This window comes from Diadema setosum, chromosome 13 (assembly GCF_964275005.1).
Source record: "Diadema setosum chromosome 13, eeDiaSeto1, whole genome shotgun sequence".
Lineage (NCBI taxonomy): Eukaryota > Metazoa > Echinodermata > Echinoidea > Diadematoida > Diadematidae > Diadema > Diadema setosum.
In genome coordinates, this window is record NC_092697.1 from 38,981,064 (window position 1) to 38,994,252 (window position 13,189).

Below are 13,189 nucleotides of genomic sequence, written 5' to 3' on the forward strand. Positions count from 1 at the left end.
TCACGCTGTAGATAGTTTTAAGAGACCAAACATTGTACCCTTCTAGAGAGTGCGTGCTCTGGCTATATATTCTCTTGTACTCCAAGCTGGCAGATAATTTATTTTCACGTTTAAAGTTTGATGCCAAATATTACCTAATTATGCCATGTATATTCTGCTTTCTTGATATTACAGTTACGAACCATACACTCACGAATCCATAACTTTAAAGAATTTGATAAATTTGTGAATATTAAGACGAGAATATACAAATAGTCAAAAGAACATATACATTTTGTAAAATAGAAACTTTAATGATTTACAACAGTCTTCAAAAAGGAACATAAATGACAATAAAACACACCTATATGGAGTGTTCAATGTATAGACAGATTAAACATTATCACTTCCATCACGACAAAATATTCCTACGCCACCGTATTCACAAAACAAGATAACTAGTTCACAAGAATATAGTATTAATGAATACAAGTATGTTTCAGCTCTTACACTCATGCCGTTAAACACCTATCATGTTGCAAGGTGTGACTTCGTCAAGTGGCTCTGGCAAAAATTTACACAGACCAACGATAAACTCTTGATAGGTACGACATGCGGTATTTCTGCCGCCTTGAACTTAGAATAAGATATTCCGGTTCTGTTCATAATAATGTCCTAATGGTTTAGGCTTTATAGGACTTGACTGGACTAAACTAAAGTTAACACTTACATTCCTTGTGGTATCGCAATGACTTCAGTTTAACTTCTGCGTACACTTGATATTGATATGCTTTGGTCTCCAGTTTGCTCCACATAACTCTCTTTGCACACATTCTCATAATTTGAATTCGTTACGAACGTGATGTCAGATTTGCTTGTATACTTTTGCTAGCAATTCTTCAACACCTATAGTTCTCCTCTTTCTTCTTTTATTTTGTGTTTGCCCTTCGTTCTTTGCTTTTTTAGCTTCTATGTGTCCTCAGCATTAATATGTGTCCCATCTCTATGAAAAAAAACCCCCACAAAACAAACGCATTTACACTGTTATTCCCTGAACCCGCAGTAATTACCAGCTCTGATTTTGTAGTTCTAGTATGTTTCACATCTTATCAAAATTAGTCCTTTACGTAGATTTCCTATGCAGACACACTTTCTAGTTATAATCCAAAGTATATCTTATCTTTGGTACATCGTTTAATATCATGTATTATCTCAATTTCAAGTGAAATATGAAAATAAGTGGAACTGTCCACCGAGTCTCGAGTGTATACAAGACCGATGGAGTTTCAGTAATGAAATGAAAAAATAAATGCCCTCAATTCCATGTTTATGATCGTCTGAACTTCCGACACAGCGCGATATTCACAGCAGTTGGCTTCGAATATACTGCTGTGAGTTAATTAAATTGCGTTAACATATAGTTCTATAGTGATACTAAATCCTTCGCTACGACTCAATTTATTATCATTAATCGACATGCTTATCAGGATCAGTCGGAACGCCTCCGTAAAAATAACAGTTTAATTATTCACTATTTGCAGCACATTCTCATTACGCTAATACACGTGTATTAAACAGGAGGAGACCTGGGAATCTCGCGCTCGCCTGAGTATAGCAAGTTCACCGTCCACACATTTTGTACACTATTGTAAATTACCCCAAAAGAACATAGCAAACTTACGAATCTTTGGGAACCTCTAGGAGGGTATGGTGTCCATTTTTATACTCTGTCACAAGTAATCATATGACAGTAATACTTACCAAGTTTGTAGATAATTTGACCATGGTTTTCCAAGAAGATGATCAAAATATGAAAAATGGCCCCAATTTGCTCCCGGCCCCAACTTGCCCAAGGTGGCCACCCCTGGAACTGCCATAAACAAACTTGAAAGTACATCCACTAATGTACTTTACATTCAATCACAGCATACATATCTGTTTTTGTATGTATTAAAAAGATTATGTAATTTGGGGATTCTGGGATGTTCGTGGCAACAAATTAGGGCATGGTGAGTTATTGAAGGTATTGTTAATCATTGGGAGCAGTGATTTAAAAGTTATCAAACGTTATCACATTTGATGCATTTGTGAAGGCTGCAGTTATATCACAAAAATTCTACCATAATTATATAGAAATAAAATATATAAAAATTTCGCAATAAAGCTTAGAATATAAGGAGATGATAATAAGATCACTATTCTCTCACTAAACCATAACTGAAGACGGTTTAGTCCAGAAACGATTTTGTCATAACTATTGTTTACATTTTTCATATTTAACAATACTTAGCATTGGTTATAATGATTAAAAATTTTACATTGGTCGTTTTTATCCCTAAATCATGCCTTTAATTTTGGAACTTTTCTGCTATTGGGTCCCCGATGGGCACCATGTCCCCCTCCCCACGTGTGTGTGTGTGTGTGGGGGGGGGGGGGGACATGGTGCCCATTTGAATAACCAATTTAATGAAGATTGTATGCCCCTATGAGGGATGCTACCTGCCAGGTTAGGTAACAAAATCTGTCGTGGTATTTTTAAGAAGCTGTAATAATTATGATCCCCAAAGTATATCCCCGGATACGCCATGAACAACTTGAAACTGCAGTGACCAATGTAATTGCCCCTAAAACTAACTAATCTCTTTCACTTCTTGGTTCTTAGAGAAAAAGATCTTTAAAGATTTCTTAATGTGAGGGCTTCAGGCCCCATGGGGTCCAAAAAGGTATGATTACCATTTGAACAAACCCAGATCCTTATACTACAAAAAGGATGCTACCTACCACCTTTCGTGAAAATCTGTCACGGGTTTTCAAAAAGTGAAAATGTAAGCAGTTTACGCAAGACGCACGGCGCTAGACGCTAGACGCACGACGGACGACGGAGAACTAACGCCGGACGACGGACGCCTGACGACGGATGATCGCAACAGCTCACTTGAGCCCATATGAGAGCTGAAACGGGCTCTCAGGCTCCTTGACCGTATTTGCCCAATATTCATTCGAAGTTATGCACATTCGACAGACAATCACAAGGAATCTTTGTGGCTGCCGACAACTCCACTGGTATAAATGCATCACAATGATTAACTCAATTACGAATAGCACGAGGAAGGAAATATAATAGTATTGGCAATTTCTGGACTATTACAGACTACGGTATAATCTGAGCTAAACTTCTGAGCTTCACTTGTTTACATATCACTGCCACTGTAATACAAAATTTGGTGACAACTTCGCAAGGTTTCACAGAGGACTACGGGCGAAGAATATCTCCGATCCGTTCCACTGAAAAGGTCACCAAGCTTTTGATCAAGTGACATCACATACTTACTACCAGGGGAATCGATTCCCTCATCATATCCTTTTCATCTCTTAAGCTCTAACCAAATATATTACAGACAATTTGTCAGATTTCAACCCAGTCAACCATTTGTTATCTACATTGAGCTTGTTTCAGACCCTTTAGTTTGTACAATGCGGAATATAATTGCTCTAACGAGATAACATGTGTGACGTGTATGAAAAAGAAAAACATTGAAATTTCAGGGTCTGTGAACCATCAGGTACTCAAAGATAAGGTGGTCCATGTACATAAGCACACACAAAACACACGCACACACCCACTCACACATACACAAACTACGGCATGGCAGTGCTTAGACAAAGGTATAGTGATGATTTTTATCAATTACACATAATTCTTCTGTCTACCGTGTTATGAATGCTAGGATATAAATCAGTTTGTAGCAAAGTTTCATTTTTTTTAATACAAATTCTAATCCATCCACAAAGAAAACAATTTGAAGTAACTGCCACATAGTTCAATTCTATACGACTGATGATTTCTTGAAGTTCTGTTCATGGACACTTTTGAAAATCAAGAGTAAGATTTGATTTACCCTGTGATTTCATCATTTTCACATGAAGAAAGATTATATCACAAAAGTAACACCAATAATCAGCACATGATAACATCAAAAGAACGTTACCTGAAGCGCGATAACAAGAGATATACTGCTGGTAACAGCTTGGTTAACATTTGGGAAGGACGAAATACAAAAATGGTATATCATAATCTTGTCATTTCAAAGTGTATAATATCCCCAATATGCTTTCAACTTTCAACCAATATAAATGCCACAAAAATACTTCAAAGGACTGAAATCCGTTGAACTATTGATTCATCACTTTTTCCATTCTCTTCTACAAGCTCAGCCTTCAATACTGTTCGCCTTCCCGTGATACAAATTGATCACTGAAGCAAAAGGTTATAGTCAAAATGTTATTCATTTTGTGTTCCCAATTTACAGGTGTACATCCGTTCTACACATTATGTCAAATGCAGACCTGTCATAATACAGTGATGGATTTGTTTGTATATAAACTTTATCAAACGTTAATACTCACTTTGTCAGACGGTACTTTCGCTGTTTCATCTATAAAGGACTTTATACTCATAAAACACAGGAGCAATAAATTAAAAAGTTAAAGGGGGATAGGAAACAAAGTATTGCTCATGAAAAAACTATTATTGCTATCACAGATTCTATAAAATAAAGATACACATTCTGCTCTTTATATTGTGATTGCAGCCTAACGATAATAGACATTAAAGTAATGAATATCAACGAGTTAACACTGAAGGGAATAGTTCAATATCATTTTTCTTGTGATGTTTTCCTACTTTTTTTTCTCAAGTTGACAATACCTTCACTGAAGACATTTTTTTTTTTCATTTCATTGCAGTAAGATTTTTCTTTAAATTCAGTGATATATATATATTTTTTTCACCATTTCCTATGCAAACTACCAATCCTAAATCGAAATGTTTAGATTAAAAAAAAAAAAAAACCTGTTCCATGTTGATTTATGACAAACTACCTGTCATTGTACTGCTATGGTCATTGTCACTTTGTCTGTCTTTTAAAGTGATATAATAGGACAAACCAAATCCAGTTTATGAGTTCAAGTTTGCATGTACTCACGTTGCTATATATGCGTAAAGACTCAACATATTGTTGTGTCTTTACGAGATTTACAGATTTGAACATATTCAAAGGTGGTCATATAAACACATTCTTTCACAACGCTCTTAAACACTATAATATAAACAAATACATCGATTTGCATAAAGTATTAACAACCCATTGTTATGCACACGTGACAGTAATTTACATTTCATTATATACAAGCAAATTCTATAGGGCTGTACAATGTCTAATGCAACATCCGACATGGATGGCGACGTGTAGGTTATGTCCACTAGTTTTTCTTTCCTGTGAATGATCTTTATCCGTTGGAATGACCAGTTATCAACTTGAAATGGTGATTGTCAATCATTACCAAAAGAAAAACAAAGTAACAACAAAACAAAACCACCACCCTACTAAGTATCAATAAGCATTATTGTTTCGGAGATAAATGTATCCCTGTTGGTTGGATCCATTGGTGCGTTTGTTTGACTCGGGGTTCATGGATCTCATGGAGTACTGAGTCATCTGCGTGCCGTCACGTGAGTTGGACATGCTTGATCCACGGTCTCGCGTAGATGTGAACGCGTAGCTTCGCAACGAGATTCCGCGCATGCGTCTTCTGGCACAACGGCCGCGGCAGCTGCAAAGGACGAACGCGGCCTTGATGATCTGCCTAAAGCTTCGGGACATGAGGGCGTAAACGATGGGGTTGAAAGCGCTATTGGATATTGCCAGCATGTTGAAGGCGATAGAAAGATACTCCTTGGTGTAATATTCAATGACTGTTACTCGACTCACGACCATTAACACCATAAGCGGTCCCCAGAAAAGGGCGTAGAGCACTACTAAAATGCCCAGCAGCAGCATGACCTGTGTGGAGCATCACGAGAGTAGGATAGGGAGAATGAGGGAGAGATAGAGAAAAAAAGAGAAATAAAATACAACAAATTATATTCAAACGGTCACGATCAAGTTGTAACTATGTATGCATCAGTGCGTAACACCTTTTATGATGTAATAAAATTATACACCCTTATTTCTCTTTATGTATTCATATCTATTACGATGTCATAATTATGTATACTTTATATATATATGATATATATATATATATATATATATATATATATATATATGACAAAGGGTGCCAGATTTGTTGAAGTTTTCGGCATTTGTCTTCCTCAGTTCTATTGTCTGCACACGTACATGGAGTAATAGAGAATAAAGACAAACAGAGGTCCATAGGATGGAAATATCGACCATGAAATTAAAACTATGGAATAATAGAAAAGTGAACAGAATTGAACATGGCATGAGTTCAGCATACCATTTGCAAAGCATATCTAGCCATTACAAAATATGAAAGCATAAAGGATACCTATACGTACGTAGACACCTATGGTTAGCACACGAAGACGAAATAAGAAATGACAAGCAGATAATAAACATAAAATTCTGGCAGAGTGTAATTATCTGCTCCACAGACATTAGTGTTGTATTGGTTATATTATGACTGAATGTGGCGGAATGAGGGGGGGGGGGGGGGGAATCATACCATATACCGGGAAGGGCGGTGTATGTTGTGTGGCGGGGGTGTCTGGTAGCGTTTGGATCTGATGGCGGCTTACAGGGTACATGTAGGTTGATTTGCCCACGTGAGAGTGTTTCAAGCAGAATGCAGTTCAAACGGAGAATTGTTTTGAGACTAGAGAATAAAATGGGCACTACGGAGGTCATTACCTGTGATCCTTATTTGTCACATCTGTAATACGCCCCAAAGATCACATAATATATCAGCATCACTCCACTGTAAATATATATAATTATGGATATCTACATATATATACCTATAATCTTATTACATGTTCACCCATTATTTGCACCTAGCCTGGTGCAACATTAACTCTTCCTTGTATGTTCTTATTTTGTATTATGTAATATTGATATCTGTGATTGAAAGCCGAATTAATGATGATGATGATAATAATGATAATGATAATGATAATAATAATAATAATAATAATAATAATAATAATAATAATAATAATAATAATAATAATAATAATAATATTAATGTATGTATGATATAAAATCAAATATTGATTATGTACATAAAACACGTGACACATAACACAAAATACATGAATTTATGTGTGTGTGTGTGTGTGTAGGTGTGTACGTTTGTGTTTTGCATAATTTAGTCGAACCGTTACATAGCGGTCACTCAAAACAATTTGTGACCATTGCTATATTCAGTTTGCCATTATGTGAAGGACCCCCCCCCCAAAAAAAAAAAATCTAGCAACACTGCAATCCATATTGAAAGTATTTCAAGTGCGCTTCAAATTCAAGATAAAATGTTTCCATCTTCTGTAGATGCTCTTTCTCATACTATTGCATGTGCGCATTTACATTTACAAAGTCACGCTTCTTAGTGAACATCGTTACTGTACAGACACAGCACCTGAGTACATACGTTTATGAGTGGTAACAACCAAGCGCACGTTATAATTATGTTTGATAAAAACTACGATAATTTTGACACTTGTTACTTGTGTCAGGAATCCGCGTTTGCAGCGCATCCTGGTCTGTTTTTATCATTAAGCTTCTAGAAGTGGTTGGTGATATGAGAAAATCGCCGAGGGTGCGATAATCATGAATATTTATTAACTAACCAACAAGGAAGCGCCTGAACGACAGCTGGGTTCGTCTTCACATCAGCCTTAAAGGCACACGTCTATTCCTCTCAGCTCAGTTGAATATTCTTATCTTGAAAAGACATCAGATACATCAGTGGCAAAATGTGAAGATTTCAAAATTTTCCACAAACCTCCCTCCGATGAGGCTTTCGAAAGTAAAAATATTTTCCACTTCCTATGATCCAAACTTTCTCCGAGTTGCACCTGATACAGTACTGCATTTTTGTTTTGTAATTTCACAGATGCTTCAAACTACTAAGTACTTGCTACCATAAGAGTCAATGTTTGCTTTATCATTATAATCAACGGATGAATATAAGACCTACCTCTTTCTATCATATCCCCGTATTTTTCTGTCAATCATACCAAGAAGGGGTATAAAAAAAGAGCAGAAGATACGCAGACGCATTACATGAAGCGAAAATGCGCTTTCCTTTCATCAAAAATAATATCTGTGTGAAGATAACTATAAAACGTGTTTGCTAATTTCTCTTCTGAATACCAGGCAAAGTATATGATATAACCACACCTAACATTACAAAGGATCAAAATGTCAGGAAAAATTCCAAGCATTAGGTTTGTCCAATATACTAATCCAGACTTACTTATCCGAATAAGTGACAGGTCCACATACTCATACATATTGTACATACATGCACACACACATGAATGCGTATATACATAACATGACAGCGGTGCCGGATGAGATTGCTTCAAAAGCTACATGAACATGACAATGTAGAATCAAATCCAGCTTCTCATGAATCATTTTCATGCATTGCTGGGAAAATTACTATCTAGAGTTTTCTTATTAAATCGGTGATTTGTCTGATTTAAGGACTCAGTCTTATTGAAAGTCGTAATTAAATCAGTGACGTCACAAACATATCGATATTTTGTCCACTAAATTTGACATCGGAGTTTAGGAATATGGCATGTTAGTACGTCAGTGTATAAGTTCATAGTCACAGTTTTGCCGATCAGTGCTACTCGTCACAACAATTTAAACATCTGATACCACCATCATCTGGGACTATTCGTTTTATCGCAAAAAACCCTCCTTTTTGTCTGCACAATTTTAAGGTTGTTGAAAGAACTTTATAAAGAATTTTACCGTCCTACCAGCCCTTGGGCAGAAAATAATCATCTTAATAAGTTCATTAGATTTACCAAACCCACTTAGTGGTTCATGTGAAAAGCCGGTCTTCTTTTATTGTTGCTACCATTTTATCAAGTTACCGCTGACAGAAAAGGAGGCTTTTTTCTTCTTCAATAACGATCGTTCTCTTACAGGACAGCATAGTGCACACAACTCAAATAGGACGGAAAAATGTGAAAGGAACACAATTTACGCTAGAGGCCAAATTGTAGGGCATGGCCTTATAGACGCTGTCAGTCTCGCCTTAAATCAAAGCAGAGAAGAGTAGGTAGACACAATTCATAACAGGATTAAAGGTCAGGCCTAGATAGAACAAGTGCATCTCTACTTGTACGATATTGTGTTTCGGCTTCGTGCAGATAAGAACATTGCCATGATATTGCTCAAAGGCTACTGACTCATTTGATTAGAGTTATATACGTGCCAATACTTATCCCCTTCATAGACAAGAGTATAGCTGGTTCATGATATAAATGTAGGTTTACAAGTCTCATTTTCATATACACGTATAAGAATAAACGTAATGTAGAAGCTCCACCTTAACAAGAAATCTAGCAGGGGACAAACGTAATATAATATACAATGGAAATCAGGGATAATAAGAACACTTCAGTACATTTTACGCATAACATTGCATATAGCTTTTGATATGCCAATGGAAGATAACATAATACTTATGATATTGTGTGATAAAAAAATATGACAAATGAGGTTATGTTGAATTGGGCAAGTTATTTTGAACTGTTTCTAGATGTTTCATTTTTTTTTTTTTTTTGCATTTTCATTATGCTTCCATCCCCGCATAAACTTTTGCCTAAGTAGATCAGAGATCTCTCGGGAAACAAATTTTAGAAAATCTCTGTTCTATCTGGGCAGCTAAGATGCTATTAAAAAAACACCCACCAACCCCCCTCCCCCCCAAAAAAAACAACAACAACAAAAAACCCCCAAAACCAAAACCAAAAAACAACAACAACAACAAAAAATAACAAAAAAGAACCAACAAAAAATGGCACTATGCTAGTATTCAAATCGTGTTGTCTTAAAAAACACCAGCCAAAGCAGGCTATCATCTTATTCTCAGAATCTTAAAGTTCCCATCGGCCTGAAATCACAGGTATAAGTGAACGCAATGTGAACATATATATTTGCTGTTTATTTTGTTTTGTTAGTGATGTTAATACCCTGCCAATATAGACAGTGTGATTGAAGATTACGCCAAAGCCTTGAAGTGAACTCACTTATACGGCAGTTTACCCCAAATATATAAGTGAATTCAGTAAAGCAATATTAGTAGATTGCAACTGATTGACAAATTTCCCTACATCGACGTAAATAAGCACTGAATTGATCAGTGTTTTAGTAGTAGCCATGATAAAAAATCATGGGCGTACATACTCGAGCAGGATTCGAACCTACGACCTCCTGATCACCGGACAGGCGTCATCTCCACTAGACCACCGAGCTTTCGCCCGACAGCAAGTGTTGGTTCTAATCCTTATAGCATGCAGCGGGTACTGCTTTGTTATTCAAATTCATGAAATTTTTTTCCGTCGAGATGTTTTCATTGCAACTGATTGACAAATTTCCCTACATCGACGTAAATAAGCACTGAATTGATCAGTGTTTTAGTAGTAGCCATGATAAAAAATCATGGGCGTACATACTCGAGCAGGATTCGAACCTACGACCTCCTGATCACCGGACAGGCGTCATCTCCACTAGACCACCGAGCTTTCGCCCGACAGCAAGTGTTGGTTCTAATCCTTATAGCATGCAGCGGGTACTGCTTTGTTATTCAAATTCATGAAATTTTTTTCCGTCGAGATGTTTTCATTGCAACTGATTGACAAATTTCCCTACATCGACGTAAATAAGCACTGAATTGATCAGTGTTTTAGTAGTAGCCATGATAAAAGATCATGGGCGTACATACTCGAGCAGGATTCGAACCTACGACCTCCTGATCACCGGACAGGCGTCATCTCCACTAGACCACCGAGCTTTCGCCCGACAGCAAGTGTTGGTTCTAATCCTTATAGCATGCAGCGGGTACTGCTTTGTTATTCAAATTCATGAATTTTTTTTTTCCGTCGAGATGTTTTCATTGCAACTGATTGACAAATTTCCCTACATCGACGTAAATAAGCACTGAATTGATCAGTGTTTTAGTAGTAGCCATGATAAAAAATCATGGGCGTACATACTCGAGCAGGATTCGAACCTACGACCTCCTGATCACCGGACAGGCGTCATCTCCACTAGACCACCGAGCTTTCGCCCGACAGCAAGTGTTGGTTCTAATCCTTATAGCATGCAGCGGGTACTGCTTTGTTATTCAAATTCATGAATTTTTTTTCCGTCGAGATGTTTTCATTGCAACTGATTGACAAATTTCCCTACATCGACGTAAATAAGCACTGAATTGATCAGTGTTTTAGTAGTAGCCATGATAAAAAATCATGGGCGTACATACTCGAGCAGGATTCGAACCTACGACCTCCTGATCACCGGACAGGCGTCATCTCCACTAGACCACCGAGCTTTCGCCCGACAGCAAGTGTTGGTTCTAATCCTTATAGCATGCAGCGGGTACTGCTTTGTTATTCAAATTCATGAAATTTTTTTCCGTCGAGATGTTTTCATTGCAACTGATTGACAAATTTCCCTACATCGACGTAAATAAGCACTGAATTGATCAGTGTTTTAGTAGTAGCCATGATAAAAAATCATGGGCGTACATACTCGAGCAGGATTCGAACCTACGACCTCCTGATCACCGGACAGGCGTCATCTCCACTAGACCACCGAGCTTTCGCCCGACAGCAAGTGTTGGTTCTAATCCTTATAGCATGCAGCGGGTACTGCTTTGTTATTCAAATTCATGAAATTTTTTTTCCGTCGAGATGTTTTCATTGCAACTGATTGACAAATTTCCCTACATCGACGTAAATAAGCACTGAATTGATCAGTGTTTTAGTAGTAGCCATGATAAAAAATCATGGGCGTACATACTCGAGCAGGATTCGAACCTACGACCTCCTGATCACCGGACAGGCGTCATCTCCACTAGACCACCGAGCTTTCGCCCGACAGCAAGTGTTGGTTCTAATCCTTATAGCATGCAGCGGGTACTGCTTTGTTATTCAAATTCATGAAATTTTTTTCCGTCGAGATGTTTTCATTGCAACTGATTGACAAATTTCCCTACATCGACGTAAATAAGCACTGAATTGATCAGTGTTTTAGTAGTAGCCATGATAAAAAATCATGGGCGTACATACTCGAGCAGGATTCGAACCTACGACCTCCTGATCACCGGACAGGCGTCATCTCCACTAGACCACCGAGCTTTCGCCCGACAGCAAGTGTTGGTTCTAATCCTTATAGCATGCAGCGGGTACTGCTTTGTTATTCAAATTCATGAAATTTTTTTTCCGTCGAGATGTTTTCATTGCAACTGATTGACAAATTTCCCTACATCGACGTAAATAAGCACTGAATTGATCAGTGTTTTAGTAGTAGCCATGATAAAAAATCATGGGCGTACATACTCGAGCAGGATTCGAACCTACGACCTCCTGATCACCGGACAGGCGTCACCTCCACTAGACCACCGAGCTTTCGCCCGACAGCAAGTGTTGGTTCTAATCCTTATAGCATGCAGCGGGTACTGCTTTGTTATTCAAATTCATGAAATTTTTTTTTCCGTCGAGATGTTTTCATTGCAACTGATTGACAAATTTCCCTACATCGACGTAAATAAGCACTGAATTGATCAGTGTTTTAGTAGTAGCCATGATAAAAAATCATGGGCGTACATACTCGAGCAGGATTCGAACCTACGACCTCCTGATCACCGGACAGGCGTCATCTCCACTAGACCACCGAGCTTTCGCCCGACAGCAAGTGTTGGTTCTAATCCTTATAGCATGCAGCGGGTACTGCTTTGTTATTCAAATTCATGAAATTTTTTTTCCGTCGAGATGTTTTCATTGCAACTGATTGACAAATTTCCCTACATCGACGTAAATAAGCACTGAATTGATCAGTGTTTTAGTAGTAGCCATGATAAAAAATCATGGGCGTACATACTCGAGCAGGATTCGAACCTACGACCTCCTGATCACCGGACAGGCGTCATCTCCACTAGACCACCGAGCTTTCGCCCGACAGCAAGTGTTGGTTCTAATCCTTATAGCATGCAGCGGGTACTGCTTTGTTATTCAAATTCATGAAATTTTTTTTCCGTCGAGATGTTTTCATTGCAACTGATTGACAAATTTCCCTACATCGACGTAAATAAGCACTGAATTGATCAGTGTTTTAGTAGTAGCCATGATAAAAAATCATGGGCGTACATACTCGAGCAGGATTCG

At 37.8% G+C, this 13,189-nt stretch overlaps 1 protein-coding gene across 1 annotated transcript in view; it reads right to left on the minus strand.

The window, feature by feature from the left end:
* Positions 1-5,372: 5,372 nt before the first annotated feature.
* The window catches only part of LOC140237240 (QRFP-like peptide receptor), a 23,822-nt gene continuing 16,005 nt past the window's right edge, over positions 5,373-13,189 (minus strand). The window contains exon 5 of the mRNA XM_072317184.1: positions 5,373-5,822. Within this exon, the coding sequence (XP_072173285.1) occupies positions 5,373-5,822 (450 nt within the window). The remainder of the gene's footprint in view (positions 5,823-13,189) is intronic.